At 40.8% G+C, this 24,705-nt stretch overlaps 1 protein-coding gene across 13 annotated transcripts; it reads right to left on the bottom strand.

Moving 5' to 3' along the window:
* Nucleotides 1-427: 427 nt before the first annotated feature.
* On the bottom strand, nucleotides 428-16,239 carry SRSF10 (serine and arginine rich splicing factor 10). Of its 13 annotated transcripts, none has more exons than XM_074016979.1 (7): nucleotides 16,103-16,239; nucleotides 14,306-14,470; nucleotides 13,563-13,925; nucleotides 10,638-10,734; nucleotides 7,475-7,637; nucleotides 7,197-7,250; nucleotides 428-3,355 (listed from the first exon to the last, which is right to left on the bottom strand). In XM_074016979.1, exons 3-7 carry the CDS (start codon nucleotides 13,593-13,595, stop codon nucleotides 3,295-3,297), a joined length of 408 nt encoding a protein of 135 aa, XP_073873080.1. In that variant the 5' UTR covers nucleotides 13,596-13,925; nucleotides 14,306-14,470; nucleotides 16,103-16,239; the 3' UTR covers nucleotides 428-3,294. The 13 variants fall into 13 exon arrangements, with proteins under 13 accessions (XP_073873080.1, XP_015306882.1, XP_015306875.1 ...); XM_074016967.1 differs by having other exon boundaries at nucleotides 2,067-7,063; nucleotides 10,638-10,744; XM_074016954.1 differs by lacking the exon at nucleotides 428-3,355 and adding an exon at nucleotides 4,701-7,063.
* Nucleotides 16,240-24,705: the final 8,466 nt, after the last annotated feature.

Genomic DNA, 24,705 nt, shown 5'->3' with positions numbered 1-24,705 from the left:
GAGACGGGGTTTCACCGTGTTAGCCAGGATGGTCTCGATCTCCTGACCTCGTGATCCGCCCGTCTCGGCCTCCCAAAGTGCTGGGATTACAGGCTTGAGCCACCGCGCCCGGCCTAATGCTCTAATTTCAATTTGTCTTCTTTTTGATGGCAGTTACACTATGATGGAATCAGGTCCAAAACCTATCCTTAAGCTTAAAATATATACTGATAAACTATCCTCTTCCCTAGAACAACTACAACACAGGAAAAAATCTGAAAGGTTTTGTGTAAGTTTTAGTTTCTAGTATTTTGGTTGCATTCTCGTAGGCAATTTGTAAAGCAAGAGGGACAGAGTGCATCTCTAAAACCTCTTATACAAATTAGGAAAAAGTGTACCCAGGTGGTTACAAATCTAAGGTAGAGCAAAGTCTTAAAAAAACCCAAGATTTATTTTTGGCTCCTAGACCAGTTTATTTCACTTTCCAGCATTCAAAGAAATGTGATCTGCAAAAAACTAGATACAAAGGCCTTTTACTTCTTTACAAACTATGGTTAGTTCTCAATGAATTTACATGCCTCACTTTTTATTCCAAGAAAAATTCCCATTGTGCAATACAAGGGTGAAACAGCTGTTACAAATACACAGAAACATAATAAAGATAACCAATATTGTTAGAGGAAGGGGCAGAGGAAAAAACCCAAGAGAAGGAAACTTTTCCACAGTGACTAGCAGAATGTCTTGTAGATACCAATAACTGAAGGCAAACAGGTTGCTCACTTCTTCCTATCAAGTCATCCAATCTAAAATGAGAATAGTTCATGCCTAGGATAGGCTAACTATAGGCTTTGCTAGTCCTCCTTCCTAGTAGAATGCCATCAGATTATTCCTGAGCTATTGCTCAAGTCACAGCTACTTCAGAATATAATCTCAGGTTTTGTAAACAGGAACATGGTCAAAATGCAATACAATGGAAAATCTCTACAAGAGAATGAGATTTGGAAAGCCATGCTTAGAATCTCTGAGCCACACAACCATGAGATCTTGGATTACATTTAATCTCTCATCCAGGAACATTATCCATTTACCTTGTAAGGTTGTGAGGAATGAATAGCATATGCAGGAAGCAAGCTATCACATGATGGGTATTCTACAAAGCACAATTTTCTCATCTGTAAAATGGGAATAATACCCATTTCCCAGGAGTGTTTTTAGGATTAAATAGGAATATTTGAAAAGCACATGGTTCAGCACAGTAAGTGCTCAATAATATTGACAGCATTCAGTACAAAGAGAACCACAGAAGAGATCCTAAAGCAATTCATTCAACAGATGTAAAAATTAAAGAGGGCCTTTTCTGATTTACCATAATTAAATACTTTAGAGAACTACCAACTATTGTTATTGTAGTTACATAAGTATTTACCTAAATTTTTTAAAAACAAAATCCCAACTCAATATGCAACTTAATTCTCTCCCCCTTAAATGTCTTAACTTCAAAAGGAAATGGAGAAGGGAGGTAGAGGGCAAAAAAGTCTATGACCTCTACATTTTCTTTTAAAAACACACAGAATCTCTGTCCTAAGAACCCACTATGTTAATGAGTGTGTAACAGTATACAAAATACTTTTTGTGATTAAATCTAGTCATTTTGGCTCTAAGTAAATTCTAGATCCCATTATATCAATTTTACTATCTCCAGGAAAATAAAGCTATAAAAACAATCCCCCATTTGATTAAACAACAAAAAACATGGTAACAAATGATGAAACAAGTGAAAAATTATGGGCTGTAACCTAGGATCTGACGCTTGCTGTGTGATCTTGGAAAAGTTCAAAAAAAATTTCTAAAATAAAATATGAACAAAAATACCTCCATTTCATACCTCCCTTGAAAATATACCTCTGCTATATTTTCAAAATTGCTATAAATTAAAAGCTTAAGACTCCACTTCCAGATTTTTAGTTAACAATTTTATACGGAAAGTTTTAAGTATGTGGCAAAAATGACAAAAACAAAATGTGATGGAATCAATGTATAGGTAAAGAAACATCATATCCTAATAAGAAACTAAGGAATCCAAAACATTTTGTGATACTATAAAAGTTATTTATTCGCTATACACAGAACATGTCCCCTATAAAATGTACATGTAAATCACTAAAAAGTATAATTTGGTGAACATTTTCTCAATTACAGAACATACTAAATCAGTTGGGGTAACAGCTGTCTGCCTCAAAATAGTCTAATTATAGCACCCAGTCTCCTTTATATCTAATGCAAAGTTAAATACTTATCTTGGGGGTTATATCCTAGTATGTGTTTGGTGAGGCAGAGTAAACAATTTAATATAACCCTAGTATATTACAGTCACTGCACAATAAACCAGTTTATTACAGATTAAAACAAATCATTTTTTCATTATTTGTAATAATGTGATCAAATACTGGATACTTTTAAATGGCAGATAACCACACAATTACTTATCTTTGATAGTATATTGTGTTCTATAATTACATTGATACGAATGGTATAAAATATTGTTATGAATAATATACCTCAAACAAAGCAATGAGGCCATACTGTAATGATTCACTAGATTGTGCTCAGTAGACATTTACTGAAAAAGGGAAAAATCTATTTTTCTCCTCAATTATCTAGGACAATGATTTGCCCATAGTAAGGGCTCAATAAATATTTGCTGAACATACTGACTAGGAAAGAGGTGAGAAGAGATGGGCCCTCTTAGCTGGATGTCAAATATAATTGGAATTTACCTGGGAAGGAGAGTACTTAAAAGAAAGATGTAAACTGCATGTGGTGTATACAAGTAAATAAACACAGATGCCAACAAAGCAAATCATTAAGCAGAAAACACTGGCACCAAAATAAACAAAGGCAAGATTTGCCAATAATGGCAAAAATGGAACTTTTATACTGGACCATACCTTTTCCCACCCAATTCAGTTTGAGACAGACCAACAGAGGCACTGTAAGAGACTATGGCTGTCTTCCTTGATATTCAGACATCCTAGTTTCCAATAATTTATTATGGACCTGTTACCCATGAATCAATATAAACCTATTCATATTTAGGGATTAGTTTCCACAAGTACAAAGTTGAATTTCCTTTTATTTGTCCTAAAATGCTTACTTTCAAACTTGAAGGGACTTCAATTATTCCATGTAGTTTTCGATAACATTCTTTTATCTTTTCAGACCAGAGTCAAAATATTCGTACAGTATTCATACTGCAGCACCTTCCACCCACCCTTTGGTCGCTTGAACTGCCCTTCTTTGGTTCTTTTTCCGCTTTCAGATCTTTCTTGAAGTGTAGTAAGCAGAACTGTACTGGGTATTCCAGCTGCAGTTTGGTCTTAAATAAAAGAAGGATGTTTGTCAGTTTGGTTTTCTTTATTCTTCTCTGTGGTATACAGGATTTTGTTAGTTGAACTGGATGTAGCAGCTTACTGGGCCAAATTTTCAAGAGAATAATACAATAGTTCCCAGGTCTTTCCCCTGGGATGTAACTTAACAGCTCATACTCTATGTAGCACCTTTCCTCTCTCACTGAAGCATTATCTCTCATTTTTCTTCTTGCTTACTTGGCTTCAAAAAAAAAAAAAAAAAAATGCAGAGAGATCTTAAGCAAAAGGAGAGGTGAAGTGTGTCAGCCCTCATTTGAGTATTGATATAACCATTCTATTTATTACTGAGCCCAGTACCACATACACAGTACATACACTCAGTAAGTGGGGGACTCAACTACATCACCCAAAACTAACATAAAATACTACGTAAAGATCCTCATCAAGTATCAGTAGGATCCAAACTACCATGGGTTCAACTGTAATATAGTCCTTTTGAAGCTGTTAGGTGTGTCACTTTAGGAACATACAAGGTTCTCAATAGTCCAAGTCTAAAAATAAGTTGACACAAGTAAAAATAAAAATGAAATTAGGCCTTCAAGTTCTATACAGAAAATGAACAACAATTTCAATGAGCTATCTCCTCAATCTACTTCTCTCAAATTATAGTCTGTAAAACAAACAACACCCACCCCCCCCTCCAAACTAAGGACCAGGCCTTGGCTTAAATCCTGGCTCTGCCTTATAGTCTTTTCTTTGTGCCTCAGTTTCCTTATCTTTGATATGGGGAAAACAAAAGTATCTTTCTCACAGGGTTTTGTGAAGAATGAGTTAATACATAGCCTTTTCAAGTGTCTGGCACATCATGAATACTTAATAAATTAGCTATAATTGTCATCAAGTAGATAGAATTTGAACCACAAAATACCTAACTAACCTACTTCCCCAAAGAGGTTATCACTTAATATTAGCTGCTCATCAACATTCAATTCAAATTGATTTAAAATCATGTCATAAACGTTAAGTCCCAATGCATCTTGTTTACGAAGAGGGAGAGCAGAATTACTGGTCCAAATTTCATCTTAACATACTACCAAATAACCTCTTAAGTTAGTTAACCCAAGAGGCTCAATGAGCAATCATGAAACAACTTTGATATTACACAATGAATTTTTAACTACTGTGTAAAAGATGTACCTTTCTGGCAAGTTCTATCATTTCCAAAGTAAAAGTTAGTTGTGCCTAGTGCAACACTGATTAAAAATATTCCTAAATCTATAAAGGGCTGTTTCCATTGTTATTTTAGAATCATATTCAATACTGTAATAATTCCAGTTAATCGTATTTCCTTCATTTTGTTTTTATTATAGCATGTTTGCTTAATTTACAGCAAGCAGAAAATAAGCTGGGTCTTGTTTTGATCCAAACATTGATGTTTTAAAGGTTGTACACAATATTTGTTAAAAAGAACATATAAAAATACCTTTTTAGAAGCCTCTATAAGAAAGAAAATACAAAGTTTAACCCCACAACTTTCCTCTTTGCTAGAACTGCAAACTACTGCTACAGTTTTAAATAGACTTTTTGTTGTTTAAACTATACATCCAGGAAAATCTAAAAAAATTAAAGAAACGTGCATATAAATGATTGCATAGCAGAACATGAACATTAACTGCAAACAGTAAAGAAATGAAAGTTAGAAATACTATCAAATATACAAAGGTTCTAGAATCAATCCTTTAAACACATTCCACAAACAGTATTTAAAATCCATCGTTGTATTCTTTACAGGCAAACCCTAGATTACTAAAACCAAAATTGAAAAAAGTAATCCTCTAAAAGGAATCGCTTCTCCATAATTCTCACTTATATCTGTAAGCAAGCAATCTGAGATTTTTAAAGATGCTAGCTTTTTATTCTGAAATGAAATTGGACATGTCAAGTCACTTTTGTCCCCAAAACGATCTTTCAGAGAAATACTAGAAATTATAAATGGTTAAGGGTATTACTTCATTTTTAGTCAGGTACTACACTGATAATCGAAAGCTCAGAAGATGTGACTCTTGCTTAAAACTGACTAATCCTTTTTCCCAAATTATCTTAAATTTCATGGCACCACAGAATCACCTAGAGTGAGTGTTGTCTTTCAACTTGCCTCGAATTAAATAAACTGAGGTGTGAAAAGCAGGCCTCCCTCACAAAGAGGTAGGCAAATTTTGATACAAATGCACGAGCCAAGTGCTGTAAGCATCAAAATTTCAGTTTTTACACTATGCACACACACAAAACCTACTTTGAAACAATTTACTTGTTTCTAACAGCAGTAAAAAAAACTAAGCAATATTATGGTCAATAACGCTCCTTAAACTTTAGAATAACTACATAAGAATATTCCTTTCTCCTTAAAATTATTTTTGCCATCATCGACCTGCTCAAATTTCAAGGTGAGTTTTTGTGTTTTCTATGTTCCAAATCTTCATAGGAACCAGAAAAAAAGCAGTGAAGGTTCCATGTTTCAGTCAAAAACTCAATTTCCCAGCAGGCATCATTCCCCAAGACAGTGGGGTTAACAAAAGAACTAATCCACACTGCATCAAAAATAATTATCATTGGCCTAGACATCTGGTTTTGCTTTTTTGTTTTGTTTTGTTTTTGAGACGGAGTCTCACTCTGCTGCCCAGGCTGGAGTGCAGTGGCGTGATTTTGGCTCACTGCAACTTCCACCTCCTGGGTTCAAGCGATTCTCTTGCCTCGGCCTCCCGAGTAGCTGGGATTACAGGCATGTGCCACGATGCCCGGCTAATTTTTGTATTTTTAGTAGAGACGGGGTTTCACCATGTTGATCAGGCTGGTCTCAAACTCCTGCCCTCGTGATCCACCCGCCTCGGCCTCCCAAAGTGCTGGGATTACAGGTGTGAGCCACCGCGCCCGGCCAGGCCTAGACATCTTGACAAGACATAAAGGTCCACCCTGAACCTAAATGTGTCTGAGCAGTCAGTGTTGTACTGTGGCTACTACTTCACTTTTGTATCATTCTATCTTATTAGCAAGCTACATTTCTAGGTTAACAGTTCTACCAAATATGAATATGAAAGTTTATTTTTAATGAGACAATGTTGCAAATTATGGTCAACCAACATCTTTTCACCAAATACTTCAAGCATAAAAAATGAGAATCTTTACAAAAATATACAGAGACACCACAAATTGGTAGCTGCCCATAACATTAAACAAACTGGACTCTTAAGAGTGGCTTCTCAACAGCATATCATTTTAATTATAACCATTGCCCGGTACAGGGAAAACTAACAAGTGTTTTTTTAAGCATCATTGCAACATTGTATTCCTGATAATTTAAGTAAACCAAACTATGAGTAAATGAATGATACATGCCTAAAAATGACCATGGTTTATACTATCAGTGGCCACTGGACTTAGGACTAGTCCAAGACCTTGATCTAGATTTTGACCTAGACCTAGACTGTGATCTTGACTGAGATTTGGATCTAGGTGGTTCTTTTTTCCTTGATTCCTTTTCATATCTTGAGCCAGACTTATAATGTGTTTTGGAATCTGTTTTAGAGGTGCCTCTAGTTTTGGTGTGAGATGCAGACCTAGAACGTGATTTAGCCTTCATTTCTTTCTTGGGCTGGGACTTGGACCGTGATCTTGAATTGGATTTAGATCTTGAAAAAGATCGATTTCGGTGTTTGAATCTTTCAAAACAGAGGAGAGATATAATTAGAGTAAAAATTAGATTCTATATTAATCAAATTTGTTATTTTTAGAGCAAAAGTTCACTCTGAAATTAAAAAATATATGAGTCTTTTTCAAAGCAAAGTTATTTACCTATCATTGTCGGAATGGCTTCTGCTACGCCGTGGTCTTCCAGTCGGTCTACTGCTAAAAAGCATATCAGAAAAAGCGGTGACAAATATCTATTCATAGAGGCAAAGTTTCTAATTAAAAGCAAACCATAAAACTTTTAAAATAAAATGATACCATATTTTTTGTCTCAATGAAACAGTCAATATATATAATTAAAAGTATACAAAAAAGTAAAAAAAAAATTAAATGCTAACAAATACATTTTTTAAACAGATCACTGTGCTACACAGCACACTTACTTTCTAGGACTATACGATCTTCTATAGTTGTAATCAAAAGACCGACTTCTTGATCTCCTCCTTTCATAACTTCGGCTTCTAGAACGTCTGTATCTGTCATAATCATCATAGCGTGAAGAACTGTACACATTCCTCCCTTCCTTGGCTTTCATCTGATTTGGTGCTAGGAAATACAAAGAACAGAAATACTTAGAAATATTAAAAACAGTATTAAAGCCCTCAATAAATAGGAAAAAAAATCCCTGCATCCCCTCTTGTATCCCAAACAGAGTATGTATGACCGGGTGGTGCCTCATGCTTGTAATCCCACTACTTTGGGAGGTTGAGGTGGGAGGATCCTTTGAGCCCAGGAGTTTGAGACCAGCCTGGAGCAACATGGCAATATCCCATTTTTACAAAAAATAATTAGCTAGACCTAGTGGCTTGCACATGTATTCCAGCTACCTGGGAGGCTAAGGGGGTAAGAGTTTGCAGCTGCAGTGAATTGTGATTACACCACTACACGCCAGCCTGGGGGTCAGAGACCCTGTCTCAAAAAAAAAAAAAAAAAAAAAAATTTGCGTATGTGTTTTGGCTTTTGTTTTTTTTTGAGACGGAGTCTTGCTCAGACGCCTAGGCTGGGGTGTGGTGGCGCGATCTTGGCTCACTGCAAGCTCTGCCTCCTGGGTTCACGCCATTCTCCTGCCTCAGCCTCCTGAGTAGCTGGGACTACAGGCGCCTGCCACCTCGCCCGTCTAATTTTTTTGTATTTTTAGTAGAGACGGGGTTTCACCTTGTTCGCCAGGATGGTCTCGATCTCCTGACCTCGTGATCTGTCCGTCTCGGCTTCCCAAAGTACTGGGATTACAGGCGTGAGCCACCGCGCCCGGCGACTGTGGGTCTTTTTTTTTTTTTTAACGTATTTTTATTCTTGAGACCAGGGTCTCGCTGTGTCATCCAGGCTAGAGTGCAGTGGCACAATCTCAGCTCACTACAACCTCCACCCCACACCAGTTGAAACCATTCTCCTGCCTCAGCCTCCTGAGTAGCTGAGATTACAGGCACGCACTACCACACCCGGCTAATTTTTATATTTTAGTAGAGACAGGGTTTCACCATATTGGCCAGGCTGGTCTCGAATTTCTGACCCCAAATAATCCACATGCCTCGGCCTCCCAAAGTGCTGGGATTACAGATGTGAGCCACTGTACCTGGCCTGGAGTCTTTTTTTTTTTTTTTTTGAGTCGGAGTTTTGTTCTTGTTTCCCAGGGCAGAGTGCAATGGTGCAATCTCGGCTCACCACAACCTTCGCCTCCTGAGTAGCTGGGATTACAGGCATGCACCACCACGCCAGGCTAATTTTGTATTTTATTTTTTGTGGAGACGGGGTCCCACTTTGTTGCCCAGGCTGGTCTCAAACTCCTGGGCTCTGGCAATCCTTCCACCCAGGCCTCCCAAAGTGGTGGGATATAGGCGTGAGCTACCACACCCAAGCATTTTACATTTTTAAATGGTTGAAAAAAATGAACCATATGCTGATTTGGAATGATCCTGCCACAGATTCCATTCATTAAGAACACAATTAACAAAATATTTATAGGTGGCCTATGAACAATGTGTAGCGTCAAAATGCAGTAATATATAATTACAGTTCTAAGACCCTAAGCAGAATAAGGCATTCCTAAATGCCTATAGACACTTCAGTTCTTATCTCATTCAATTCAGATACTTTATGTATTGAAGTACATATAAATAACACAATGCATAACCAGGAATCTATTACCCAACTGAAGAACTAGAGTTACCAATATTTTATGTCTACTCAAGAGCTCCTCTTCTCCTCAGCAGCTATATATATATATATATTTTTTTTTTTTTTGAGACAGTATCTCGCTCTGTTGCCCAGTCTGGAGTGCAGTGGCACAATCTCGGCTCACTGCAACCTCTGCCTGCTGGGTTCAAGCAATTCTCCTGCCTCAGCCTCCTGAGTAGCTGGGACTACAGGTGCGCGCCACCATGCCTGGCTAATTTTTTGTATTTTTAGTAGAGATGGGGTTTCACCATGACCTTGTGATCCACCCGCCATGGCCTCCCAAAGTGCTGGGATTACAGGTGTGAGCCACTGCACCCTGCCGTTATTTTAATCTCTTAATTAGTATCTTGCCCAAGGTAACATAGTGGCTAAGCCAGAATTCAAACACAGGTCTATTTGACTCTAAAACCTGTACTCCTGCCTTGTAAGTATGAAGTGAACATCTGGTAAGCCTGCATAACCAACTTTCAGAAGAGTCCACATATATTTTAGGCATTCTCATTTCCACTTCCTACCTACACTTAACCCCAAAACTTTGTAATACATCTGGAAAATATGATGAAATATTCAAGAAATATTCAAGATACTCCATTTTCTTAAAAACGATCCGTTTGGGATCACGCCTGTAATCCCAATCCCAGCACTTCGGGAGGCCAAGGCGGGTGGATCACCTAAGGTGGGGAGTTCGAGATCAGCCTGGCCAACATGGTGAAACTCCGTCTCTACTAAAAATACAAAAATTAGCCAGATGTGGTGGCATGCACCTGTAATCCCAGCTACTCGGGAGGTTGAGGTATGAGAATCGTTTGAACTCAGGAGGTGGCGGTTGCAGTAAGCCGAGATCATGCCACTGCACGCATTCCAGCTTGGGCAACAGAGCGAGACTCTGTCTCAGAAAAAAAGAAAGAAGAAAGGAAAAAGAAAAAAGGCCGGGCGCGGTGGCTCATGCCTGTAATCCCAGCGCTTTGGGAGGCCGGGGCGGGCGGATCACGAGGTCAGGAGATTGAGACCATCCTGGCAAGCACGCTGAAACCCCGTCTCTACTAAAAACAAACAAAAAAAACTAGCCAGGCGTGGTGACAGGCGCCTGTAGTCCCAGCTTCTCGGTAGGCTGAGGCAGGAGAATGGCGTGAACCCGGGAGGTGGCAGAGCTCGCAGTGAGCGGAGATCGCGCCACTGCACTCCAGCCTGGGCGACAGAACAAGACTCCGTCTCAAAAAAAAAAAAAAAAAAAAAAAAAAAAAAAGAAGAAAAAAGAGATCCTTTTGGGTTTTGAACAGATACACAAATTGCTTAAATTCTTAAAAAAAAAAAAATATCAAAACACTAAAAAAATAATGCTTCATACATATCAGGCATAAAGGTACTTACTCTTTCGATCCCCCTGGGCAAACTGGATTTCAATCTGCCGTCCACAAATCCACTTTCTGTCCAAATTATGTAAAGCATCTTCAGCATCACGAACATCCTCAAATGTGCTAAATGTTAAGGGGCTTGGGAAGTTTTGCAAACTTTGATAATGAATGAGAGTTCAGTTGGTATGTCTGGAACAATTCACAATCTCCCAATATTATTCCAGAAAATCGACCAGACCCCCACTTACTAGTTGGTGATTCAGTTGGATTCAGCCATTAACACTTCACACTATAAAAGCACTTGTGTTTTCCTAAGGCACATATTTGAAAACGTATGAATACATATTGCAGTAAAGTTATTATTGAAATAAGATCTGTTATAGCTGAATCACCAAGTTGTCCTATCCAAAAATTTTCCTAAGTTTTAAGAATTAAGTTTACAAGACAAAAAAAACAAATGTCAGTTCTATGTTGTATGCTAAAATAAAAATTTCTTAAAATAAAACCAAACTACTGTCTTTCATATTTGTTTCAAATGAAAAAAAGAAAATGCCAATAGTTCTTGTGTAAGCAAGCAGTATATGCCTTACCTTACAAGAGACGAAAGCATTAACTTCAAATTTATTTTGCTGTTTTCTTTTTCATATATATCTACTACTACTATTTCATTTAACTGTCTTCCTTCCACTGCATGGGAAGACAAGCACGCTAGCCATTTGTGGGCATCAAGACAGAGTCAAGCAATATTCAAGACAATCACTATACCAAAAGCGTTATTACATCCATGCAGACTGTAAAAGCATGCTATCAAGAAACAGATCACTGTAAGGACTCCTAGACTGGAAAGCCCTAACCATGACCCTAAATTTACAACTTCTTGCAAAGAAATGGTTTGAGACTGGTTTCCAACTTGAGAATTTCAAGATATTATTTACCGGCCTTAAGCAGGAACTACTGGTACTTGTTTTTGATCTGAGAAGCTAAGCTGCTTGTCCTCCCTGGTCATGACAGCAATATTACTACGAGAACTCCTGGCTTTACATAGCTATTCTGTCCAAACCTAGCTCCTTTCCTAAAACCATCATTACAACAGAGACCAAGTATACATTCAAGGCAGGGTTTGATATAAATGGTTTGGAAAGAGCTAGGTTAGGTACAGGTTTTCATTCTATCCTAAAAATCATTATTCTAGTTTGCACATTTCTATTTCCTAAATTTGAGAGAAAACACAAGACTGCAGATTTAGAGAGGTGATTTAAAAAATCCCTGAAGTGATACACTCCTTTTTCGAGACCGATACTGGTATTCTTTTACTACAGAGACTAAAAGGTCTGCCTTACTAGACTTCCCACTTTTTGTTCTGAAAGGAATTAAGGACTGCAGGTTTCCAGCTCTCTCTTCCCGAGGCCATTATGAACAGATTAAATGGAAGGACAAGTTTTAAATAACTGGGGTTTCAACATGAAAAGGCAAAGGCTGATGGGGAGTTCAGAACCTTGAATACTGTAACTGAACATCCCTCAAGGTTAATGCAGCTGGGCTCTAAACTAATTAGAAGGAATAAGTTCACTTAATGGGTACACCCCAAGAGACAGAATATAATAAGTATAAAAAGGATTTATATTGAGAGCCATAAAAATTATTAATGAGAGCAGAGCATCCTCTCTGGGGCTACTTTCAAAAACAGAATCCTGGGCTGATGGCAAGTTTCTGCTTTACTCGGTAAGCCAGGGATAGGAAGAAAAGGCTATTGCAAATGGAGTCAGACAGAAGAGACAGCAGCAGCAGAGGCAGCCAAGTATCACTCTGATGTCAACCATGGAGAAATTTGTACTTTATGGTCTTTTCAAAAATGAAATTGATAAGCCTGTTACTTATTTCTTTTCAACTATTTTAAGACCATAGACTTACTGAATAAGTATTTTAAAATTATCATTCTCCTTTAGATTGCTTTGAATTGCTAGCCTTTTCTGCCTCAAATACCACACACTCTTGAATCAAACTACTACTGACCTTGATTCCTGGGCCACCCAACACTAGGTAAAATCAGGTCTATGTTGTAAGCCAGAATGCACCGCTACCTTTATTTACTAAGCCAGATATAGCTATTACCTTCTCTGTAATGGAGCTTTGCAACCAATGCTTACAACTGTCCTTGATCACTGGCCCTGCAGGAGTAGCTTTTGGCTTTTTCCCTGTAAGTCTCACTAGGACTCCACTAACTTAAAAGTTTGAGGCCCACTGAATTTAAGCAGGAAGAATTTTTCCTAGTCTGAGGCCCACAACCCAAACCGTTGTTGCAGGGAGATGATCTCACTGAAAGGAGGAAGGTCACCTGACTCTGGGTCAGGGACCAGTCTCCCATAGGTCCCAGTTGGGTACCTATACCAGGGAGAAGGCCTCCTGCAACTCATTCAGGGCCAACTGATCATGTGTGCTAAAGCAGCGCAGAGCCAGCAGTCTTCACAGGGTTAAGATAAAGAAGTTAAGGGTTTGTGTGTGTCCCCAACGACCACTTTAAAATCTATATATAAACAGAATTTCTAGTGGCTCTGACCCTACAAGACCACCTGAGCTGTTTCTAAGTAGTCCCCAGTGCATGCACCTGTCTCTCCTTTAAGCAGGGTTCTGTGGCTTAACCCCAGAACCCCATGCTACTCCAAAGAGCACACTGCCTGCTACTCTGTGGCATCTGACCACCTGGTCCAAAACCAAAATATGCTGAATTTAATCTTAAGAATATACATCCTGTTACACTTTAACTTGGTAAGAGAGTGCATTTATACAAGACCACAATCACAACATCAAAGGCCCACATAAATCAAGTTACAGGTTTTGTCACTAGACCAAACCAGAATAATTTTGAAAATTAACTGCTTACAAAACATTAAAAAAAAAAAAAAAAAGAAAAAAAAAGAAAAATAGTTATTCTGTAGGATACATCAGGTATGACTCCTTTAATCTTGGCCATCATTCAACTTCATCTTGACCTTTAACTCTTTAAGTGCTTGTCAGAAGGACTTGTCATGAGATGCTTGGCCAAATATGACAGATGGCTTTATCTTTAACTTTGAAAAACAACCTTTTCCCCCTTTTGTAGATAAAGCGAGGCTTTGTCTCCCATTAGGCTTGTCCTTCTTCCAGCTTTTCTTTATTTTTTCTTTTCCCAAACTCTCCCTTCTCTTCAAGCCTGATCCTTAAGAGGTCTTTGGCTTGTCTACTTGCCTTAAGTGTTGAACTCTACTCTAAAGGTTCTTTCATGCTTTCTCTTTGGGGTCGCCATAACTGTACAGCTTTACATTCTCTGAGGTAACAACAGAGGACAGCAAATTAGGGGACAATATTAAAGAAGTTTACCTCATTGTTATACAATTTGTTTTTGATCAAGTGATTCAAATTAACAAACAAGAATACCAAATTTTAACTGCTAAGCACAAGAACATATTAACTTTTAACGGACTTACATTAAAGGTAGTAGCAACCAGAGTGCATTCAAATTTAAATCACATATATAATCATCGACTTGAGTTTCAGAAGCATGAATGGGAATTTAAATATTTTACCATTTTTGGATTAACTTTAATAACGACAGCAATGTGTGAGTCAGAATTAATTTTCAAAAATTTGAAGACAGACATTTATTAGAGGACAAAAAGAAACTACTTTTTAGATGTTACCACTTACATAAACTTGAATTTCAAACTTCAACACCCCTCACTAATCAGCCATCTGAAGAAAGGATATTGAACATAAGCAAATCCTCTTGGACGGCGAGTGTAGAAATCAAGTGGAACATACACATCAACTATAGGACCATAACGACCAAATTCACGCCGCAAGTCTTCAGACCTAAAACATCATAAAATTTTTATGTCCAAGTCCTTAAGATGTATAGGCAATATATCTTTCTGATGAAGGAAAGCTAGGATCCAAGAATTTTTTTTTTTTTTTTTGAGACGGAGTCTGGCTCTGTCGCCCAGGCTGGAGTGCAGTGGCCGGATCTCAGCTCACTGCAAGCCCCGCCTCCCGGGTTCATGCCATTCTCCTGCCTCAGCCTCCCGAGTAGCTGGGAGTACAGGCGCCCGCCACCTCGCCCGGCTAATTTTTTTTTTTGTATTTTAGTAGAGACGGGGTTTCACCGTGTTAGCCAGGATGGTCTCGACTCGATCTCCTGACCTCGTGATCCGCCCGTCTCGGCCTCCCAAAGTGCTGGGATTACAGGCTTGAGCCACCGCGCCCGGCCGGATCCAAGAATTTGGAAGATAAAAATGCAGTTTACATTAGCAGGACAACAGCAGACATATGGTACAAGGGAATGACCACAATTTTTATCTACAGCCTTCGTTTTTCATAAAAGGTACAGCAGCATCAGGTTGTATATAAGCATTGGTTTTTTTTTTTTTTTTTTTTTTTACTTTATATTACAGCATCAAATCGACTCTAGTACTCTGAAAAATACCAAGCACTTATTTTTACTCCCCAATTTTAGCGACAGGTTTAGACACTTAACAATAGGTAAATATGGTCTGAAAAAGTCACAAATATCGAACTCCTTAAATGTCAAAATGACGTAAAGGGAAAATTTCTCTAGACGCTAACATAATTACCATTGCTTTCTTTCCTGCTTAAATTTAAGACAAAAGCAAATCACAAAGCTAGCAAAAAAAAAAAACCCCACAAAACACCAAAAACCCAAACCACTTATTTTTTGTGTGTAGATTCATTATTTGTGAAATAAGAAGCCTCATCTTGTAGTAAGAACTCTTCCAAAATAATCTGAAGGTAACTCGAAACAAGGGAATGGTGAGAACAAAGCCTATTTAAGGTAGGTCTGAATTAATCTAATTTAGCTGTCAACGTCCTAATGATTGAGGCTTCCCAAACCTCCCTTTTCAAAGGATGACCAGAATTTCCAGGAAATAAGAAAAACTACTCGCAACATTTAACTGGAAAAATCTAACTCCCCAAATCTCAACGCTCCCTTTCTCCAAACACCTCCAACTGATTAAAACCCCCAAATATTAATAACGGCAACAACAATAAAGATAAATAGTAGCAAGATTCCTCTCCTCGATCCCGTTATTTCACCTCACTCAAAAAAAAAATCTCTGGGCCAAGGGGGCGTGAACCTCGAAAAATGAACTTCAAATCAATGGGGGGGGCTGCCGTCGGGTCGCGGAAAGGCCGCGGCAGGGGGCTGCGCGCTCGAGGAGGAAGCCAGGAGAAAGGGGCTGCGAACTGCGGAGGGGGAGGGGACCGAAAAACCCCGCCACGCGGCTCGGCGAGGGCAGAGGCGCCGCCCTCGCTCCCACGCGGCGGCTGAGGCCGGCAGCGCGGCCTAGTTCGGCGCCAAAGCGGGCGCGGGACCCGCCATCTTCACTCAGTCCCCTCCCCCGGCCCAGTGCCGCCACCACCACCAGGGTCCTCTCCGGGCGCCTGCGGCCTCCCCGCCTAGGCCCGGGGTACCTGCCTTGTACCTACCTGGTGTCGTCGGCCACGTTCCTGACGAACAGAGACGTGTTGGGGGGACGCAGGTAGCGGGACATGGCGGCGGCTTGTCTCGGCCGGGCGCACTAACGGGCTCAGCAAACCGTCCTCGGCTCCGGCGGCCGAGCCTCAGACACACACAGCTAGAGGGCTCTGCTACGGCAACCGACTCTTCTCGCGAGACTTCACTCCCGCCTCCACTCCTCCCTCCTACCTCCGCGCAAAGTCGGGCCCGCAACGGTTCTTTCCCGCGAGATCACCAGGCTTGCGACTGCGCATGCGGAGGGCTGGCGCACGCGCCTTCGCCTCGGTCTCATTCACTGGCCTCTTGCGGTGCCTGTTACCTTCCCGCCCGCTTGTTCTTTCTTTAGGTCTTCATTTTCCCGCCCTTTTCTACCTTGCACTCCCCTTCATCCCCACCCCCAAATCAGGAAGCAGATGTTTTAGTCTCTAGGCCAAACTTTGCAGTTATTACTAAATGGACAGATTTTTAAACTATTTAATTCAGAGAGGCTGCCTTAAATTTCTCATTTGGTCCAAGTAAATGCCCTGCTTTTATTTTGCCTTGAATTTCCCGTTTGGTCCAGGTTATGCCCTGACCAGCAAAATAAGGATTTAAAGCTTCTTGTATTGAGTGTGTAAAGGAAGGAGGTGTGTGCCCTTGCGCAGAGCTGGGCCTACCTCTCCAGTGCTTACAGCCCGCCTTTGCCCCTCACCCACACCCTGGCCATCTCCAGTTAGTCACGTATTTGGCTCCCAGCCTGGGTGGGACCAAACCTCACACTGTAGGTTCATTACTGTGGTCATTTGTAATGTATTGTTTGTTGCTGACGGCTTCCCGGGTATGCATCGGAGCTGTACTGCAGTGGTTCTCAAACTTTTTGGTCTCAGAACGCCTTTATGTTATTGTGGATTATGGAAGATTCCAAAGAGTTTTTTTTTTTTTTTTTTTTTAAAGTGTGGGTTATACCTATTAATAAATAGTTAATGAGAACTTAAAATAGAGGAAACTTTGGCTGGGCTCGGTGGCTCATGCCTGTAATCCCAGTACTTTGGGAGGCCTAGGCGGGCGGATCACGAGGTCAAGAGTTCGAGACCAGCCTGACCAACACAGTGAAATCTCCTCTCTACTAAAAATACAAAAATTAGCTGGGCGTAGTGGCGCGTGCCTGTCATTCCAGCTACTTGGGAGGCTGGGGCAGGAGAATTGCTTGAACCCGGGAGGCGGAGGTTGCAGTGAGCCGAGGTTGCACCACTGCATTCCAGCCTGGGCGACAGGGCGAGACCCTGTCTCAAAAAAAAAAAAAAGAAAACTTTGACTCACTCCACTACCCTTTATCACACATCACATCATGTACCCTCTGCAAAACTCCACGTTTGTAAGAGAATGAGCATGAAAATAGCAAATAATCTTTAGTATAGTTTTGACTTTGGAGGCCGTTTTGAGAGCCATTTCCTGCTCGATAAGAGTCAACTTCTGGAGATGAGAGACCTCGAGTTGGAATGCCTCCAGCGTGTGGCACAGTGCCAAGTAGGTAGCAGGGATTCAAGTACTGTTAAATTAAATGAGGTTTTATTTAATAAAAAGTCATAAAAGCATTATTTTTGTATTAATCAGCATCCAAATTAAGTGATCTGATACAGGTGATGATGGTTTGCAGCAGTCTGTAGCAGAGCTATTCTAAATTTTTGTTTCCCATGAAGATTTGCATGCTTAATTTATTAAATGTTGGGCCGGGAAAGGTGGCTTACACCTGTAATCCCAGCATTTTGGGAGGCTGATGTGAAAAACAAAACAAAACAAAACAAAAAAAAGTTTGATTCCGTTATGTGTCAGACATTGTGCGAGAAGCTTGAAATTCAGTAATGAAAATCATAGAACTTATATTTCTAGAGGGGGCAGTGAGAAAATAAGCAAAGTAAATGCAGGTTTGTCATATGAAAGAAACAGTAATATGATAAATTTTTTTCTTGTTTTTGATTTTTATTTATTTTTATTTTATTTTATTTTTTGAGACGTAGTCTTGCTCTGTTGCCCAGGCGGGAATGTAGTGGCTGGATCTTGGCTTACTGCAGCCTCTGCCTCCTAGGTTCAAGAAATTCAACTACATCAGACTCCCGAGTAGTGGGGACTACAGGCGCCCACCACCATGCCCGGCTAATTTTTCTATTTTCAGTAGAGACGGATTTTCACCATGTTGGCCAGGCTGGTCTCAAACTCCTGACCTCAAGTGATCTGCCTGCCTCGGCCTTCCAAAGTGCTGGAATTACAGGTGTGAGCCACTGTGCCCCTGGCGTTGTTTTTAATTTTTAAAACAGGGTTGCCTAGGAAGGCCTTGCTGAGCAAGTGTCTCCCCTGCCCCTCTCAGTTAAGTACTTTCAGTGACAAGAAAACAGATTCCTGCAAATTACCTTCAGTAATAGAGGAAATTTACACAGTCTGGTGCTACTCCAGCCACTCATGTTTAACAGGGTAAAGGTTTAGAAGGGAGTCTGATGCATAGAAAGTGCCCTAAAATGGGCCGGGCGGGGTGGCTCACGCCTGTAATCCCAGCACTTTGGGAGGCCGAGACGGGCGGATCACGAGGTCAGGAGATCGAGACCATCCTGGCTAACGCGATGAAACCCCGTCTCTACTAAAAGTACAAAAAACTAGCCGGGCGAGGTGGCGGGCGCCTGTAGTCCCAGCTACTCGGGAGGCTGAGGCAGGAGAATGGTGTAAACCCAGGAGGCGGAGCTTGTAGTGAGCCGAGTTCGTGCCACTGCACTCCAGCCTGGGTGACAGAGCAAAGACTCCGTCTCAAAAAAAAAAAAAAAAAAAAAAAAAAGAAAGTGCCCTAAAATGTTAACAGGATCACAGGGGCCCAGTACAACATGAAAATGCAAGGCCCTTCATTCAGTATTTATTAAGAAATTCAAAATGACAATCGCAGAGTACTAAGCCAAGTGCAGGGTCCTTCCGAGTGTGGGGCCCATTCCAGTGCACAAATAGCACACTCAAGAAGCTGGCCCTGAATGCTAGCAATTATTATTATTTATAATGCCTTCAGAAATAGCACAGGCAACTGAGAGACAAATATTTACTCACCAGAATTGCTTTCCCCCAAGTGTCCCTTTTTTTTTTTTTTTTTGAGATGGAGTCTCACTCTGTCGTCCAGGCTTGAATGCAGTGGTACAGTCTCAGCTCACTGCAACCTCTGCCTCCCGGGTTCAAGTGATTCTCCTACCTCAGTCTCCCAAGTAGCTGGGATTACAGGCATGTGCCACCATGCCCAGCTAATTTTTGTATTTTTAGTAGAGGTGGGGTTTCACCATGTTGGCTAAACTGGTCTTGAATTCCTGACCTCAAATAATTCACCCACCTCGGCCTCCCAAAGTGCTGGGATTATAGGTGTGAGTCACTGTGCCCAGCCCACAAAGTGCCCTTTGATGTTTTCTGCTGTAGGATCCCAGAACCTAGAAAAAGATGATGCTGGGAAAAGTAGAGAGAGAGTGAACTCCTTTCTGCCAGAGATAGGGCTTGAGCTGGGTAATTTACCAAACTACAAATCTGCTGGGGTTTGGGGCACAGGGACAAGGGAAGATACACTAAGGAAGTTTGGAAGCACAACATCTCATCCCAGAAGTGCTGCCCACTATGCTAAGAGCACTGTATTTAATTCTGAGTATAATACCAGGGCTGGTAATTTTTTTGAAGACCCAAATGTTAAATTCTCTCTCTCTCTCTCTTTATTTTCCTTCTTTCTTTTTTTTTTTTTTTTTTTTTTTTTTGAGACGGAGTCTTGCTCTGTCGCCTAGGCTAGAGTGCAGTGGTGGGATCTCGGCTCACTGCAACCTCTGCCTCCTGGGTTCAAGCAATTCTCCTGCCTCAGCCTCCCAAGTAGCTGGGATTACAGATGCCTGCCACCTCGCCCGGCTAAGTTTTTGTATTTTTAGTAGAGATGGGGTTTTGCCATGTTGGCCAGGCTGGTCTCAAACTCCTGACCTCATGATCCACCTATCTCAGACTCCCAAAGTACTGGGATTACAAGCGTGAGCCACCGCGCCCAGCCTCTTTCTTCTTTTCTTGTTTTCCTTGCTCTTTTTTTTTTTTTTTTTTTTTTTTTTATACAGAGTCTTTCTCTGTCTCCCAGGCTGGAGCGTAGTGGTGCGATCACAGCTCACTGCAACCTCCACCTCCCGGGCTCAAATGATCCTCCCACCTCAGCCTCCCTAGTAGCCGGGACTACAGGTTCGTGCCACCACACCTGGCTAATTCTTTAAGGTTTTTGTAGAGATGAGTTTTACTGTATTGCTCAGGCTGGTCTGGAACTTCTGGGCTCAAGCAATCATCCTGCCTCACCCTCCCAAAGTGCTGGGATTACAGGTGTGAACCACTGCACTTGGCTTCCACATGTTAATTTCTGAAAATGATCTGTTGGGCACTGCACCTCTTCTTGAAGACATTATGTTTTATTGAGATTTATGTTAGAAAACCGCTTTCCTTAGTGCTGTTCTCAGAACTGCACAAATAAGACCCAAATGGAAAGACTATAACCGAATTTCCTTGATACTGAAATAGTTCTTCCTTGATTTGTGGGCAATGGCACACTCATTGAGCCATTCTGCTTGCTGGAAGGAGACTCACAGGGACAAATTCTGTGTGTTAACTCAGTGGCGTTATGAGCCTGACTCCATAGGCAGAACCAAAGCCTTGAGTCAATAGGACATGAATTTTATTGGTACAATTGCTTAATTCAGACAACTGCCACAGACAGTGCTTGGTGGTGTGTCTCTGTCTCCATGAGCAAACAATCAATTAGAAGCATGTTCATCTAATTTGTTTAATAAGACATGCCTGGTGTTTCCTATAATCTGCCTCACTCTAGTGAGTAGGCAGCAAGCCAAGTTTTTCAGACTGCAAGAACTCAGTGTTGTCGTTTAAACATTCCTTACTTGTGAGTTGGAAACTTTTGGGCACATACATATATACACATTTATCAATTTATTAATATCTATGTGCAGGCTGTCCTTTTAACCCCTGCTCTGACTAATTTTGCTCTGTGGGAGAATTCATGGCTAATGGACATATTTATTCACTACATTATTTTTTTAATTTTTATTTTTTTGAGATAGGGTCTCACTCTGTTGCCCAGGCTGGAATGCAGTGGCACAGTCATGACTTATTGCAGCCTTGACCTCCGAGGCTCAAGAGATCATCCCACCTCAGCCTCCCAATTAGCTGAGACTGAAGCACAAGCCACCACGCCCCACTAATTTTTTTTTCTAATATTTTGTAGAGATGGAGTCTCACTACATTACCCAGGCCCATCTTGAACTCCTGGTCCTCCCACCGGGGCCTCCCAAAGTGTTGGGATTACAGGTGTGAGGCACTACTTCTGGCTTAATGTCTTAAAATAACATTTGTCCTAGTTGTACATGTTAAAACTTTGGAGATGAAAAATTTAAAGGAAACAAAAATCACCTGTTATCCTATCACTCAGAACTAATTACTATTAAAACTTCGATTATTATTATTATTTTGAGAAGTTTTGCTCTTGTCACCCAGACTCAAGTGCAATGGTGTGATCTCAGTTTCCTACAAACTCTGCCTCTTGGATTCTCCTGCCTCAGCCTCCTGAGTAGTTGGGATTACAAGCACCGGCCACCACGCCTAGCTAATTTTTATATTTTAAATAGAGATGAGGTTTCACCATGTTGACCAGGCTGGTCTCGAACTCCTGACCTCTAGTGATCTGCCCACCTTGGCCTCCCAAAGTGCTAGGATTACAGGTGTGAGCCACCATGCCCGAACTAGAGCCTGACTCTTAAATGTTACATGACATCTCCCTAGAAAAGTAGATCAGGGAGCTCTGATTTACCAAGGAGTGCGTGTAGGGGCTGAGAAAAGGTAAGAACCTTTGCCTTAAGACTTCATGGAATTGTCAAGGCTTACTGTTCTTTGTAGCCTGGTTATCTAGGCTAACATGTAACAATTGGTATCATGTAACAAAGGGCATGGGAAAGAAGTGAAGAAATACAATCATGGGCTTCATAACAAGGTTTTGGTCAGCAACCGGCCCTGTATACCAGCAGTCTCCAACCTTTTTGGTACCAGGGACCAGTTTCATGGAAGACAATTTTTCCGTGGACCAAGGATGGGGGATGGTTTCAGGATGATTCAAGCACATTACATTTATTGTACACTTTGTTTATATTATTATTATGTTGTACTATATGAGGAAATAATTATATAGCTCATTGTAGTGTAGAATCAGTGGGAGCTCTGAGCTTGTTTTCTTGCAACTAGACGGTCCCATCTGGGGGTGATGGGAGACAGTGACAGATCATCAGGCATTAGATTCTCATAAGGAGCATGCAACCTAGATCCCTTGCATGCGCAGTTCACAATAGGGTTTGTGTTCCTATGAGAATCTAATGCTGCCACCGATCTGACAGGAGGCGAAGCTCAGGTGGTGATGTGAGTGATGGGGAGTGGCTGTAAATACAGATGAAGCTTCGCTTGCTTACCTGCTGATCACCTCTGTCGGTGTGGCCCAGTTCCTAACAGGCCACAGACTGATACCAGGCCTGGGGTTTGGGGAACCCAGCTATATACAATGGGGCTCCCATGACATTATAATGAACTGATTATAAAGATGATATAAATCTTTATAATTCTATAAAGATTATAGAATTATAGCAATGTCGTAGCTGTCTAATTGTCATAGGTTAATGTTATTATTGTTATGTGGTGTTGCTGGTGTAAATAAACCTACTGGGCTGTCAGTTGTATAAAAGTATAGAACAGGCCAGGCGTGGTGGCCTACACTTGTAATCCCAGCACTTTGGGAGGCCAAAGTGGGAGTGAGATCCTGTCTCAAAAAAAAAAAGTATAGCATATACAATTATATATAGTACCTAATACCTGATAATGATAATAAATGATTATGTTACTGGTTAATGTATTTACTGTACTATGCTTTTTATGTTGTGTAACTTTTTGTTTTTAATTTTTGGGGATACATAGGATGCGTATATATTTATGGGTTATAATATATACCCATATAATATTAGTTATTAATAGTTTTTAATAACTACTGAAAAGTATAGTTTAGAGTGTACTCCTTCTATTTATATATTAGAAAGTTAACTGTAAAGCAGCCTCTGGGCCAGGTGCAGTGGCTCACACCTGTAATCTCAGCACTTTGAGAGACCGAGGCAGGTGGATCATTTGAGGTCAGGAGTTTGAGACCAGCCTGGCCAACAGGGTCATTGTGTTACAGTTGACTATAGTATTCAGTACAGTAACATGCTGTTCAAGTTCGTGGCCAAGGAGCAATATCCTATATCATCTAGGTTTATGTAAGTATACTTTGATGTTTGGACATCGATGAAATTGCCTGATGATGCATTTTTCAGGAAAAAAATCCCCACCATTAAGCCATGCATGACTGTGTGAGAATGTTGAAGCCAGGCCGAGGTGGGAGGATTGCTTAAGGTCAGGAGTTCAAAACCAACCTGGGCAACATACTGAGACCCTACCTCTAAAAACATAATTAGTTAGGCGTGGTGGCACGCACCTGTAGTCCCACCTACTAGAGAGGCTGAGGTGGGAGGATCACTTGAGCCCAAGAGGTTGAAGCTGCAGTAAGCCATGATTGCACCACTATATTCCAGCCTGGGTGACAGAGGGAGACTCTGGTTTTTTTTTTTTTTAAAAAAGTAGAGGTCATCCTGTTAATGGATTTCAGTCATCTTTAAAAGGCCACAAAGCTTCTTTTTCAAACAAATTATTATCAGAAATCCAATATATAGAATTGTATCTGTCTTATCCCACCTTGGGGAGAGGACAAAAAAAAAAACACACACACACACACAGAAAAAAATAAGTTAAGGTACAGTGGCTTATCCTGTAATCCCAGCATTTTGGAGGCTGAGGCAGGGGGATCGCTTGAGCCCAGGAGTTCAACCGATTAACATAGCAGAGGCCCCCTCTCTACAGAAAAAAAAAAAAAAAAAAAAATAGCTGGGCATGATGGCGCATGACTACAGTTCCAGCTACTCAGGAAGTTGAGAAGGAAGATTGCTTGAGCCCAGGAGGTTGAGGCTGCAGTGGGCTATGATTGTGCCACTGCACTCCAATCTGCGCAGAAGAGTGAGACCCAATCTCCAAACAAAACAACAGCAACAAAACCATACCTGGAGGGTGGAACTGCCTATAAAAGACTACTGATCTGGTAGTGATCTTTATAAACCTCCTCACTTTATGGGCAGGAAGGGAGGGATGCACCCCAGCCCACACTGCAAGTGAGTGGGAAAGTTTGTTCTAGAAAACTGCCAGCTGGCTGCTGTGCCTACATGTTATCTTCAAACTACAGTTGCTTGAAGGAAACCTGTAAAACCACTTTTATCCATTTGGTGAAGATGAGTTTAGTTAAAATTAGATAATATTATTAAATTACGTTTATTGAGCTATAATGCGTGGTTTTTTTTTGTTTGTTTTTTTTTTGAGACGGAGTCTTGCTCTGTCGCCCAGGCTGGGGTGCAGTGGCGGGATCTCAGCTCACTGCAAGCTCCACCTCCTGGGTTTACGCCATTCTCCTGCCTCAGCCTCC

This window comes from Macaca fascicularis, chromosome 1, assembly GCF_037993035.2.
Source record: "Macaca fascicularis isolate 582-1 chromosome 1, T2T-MFA8v1.1".
NCBI lineage: Eukaryota > Metazoa > Chordata > Mammalia > Primates > Cercopithecidae > Macaca > Macaca fascicularis.
This window is presented reverse-complemented; position numbering and strand designations above follow the sequence as displayed.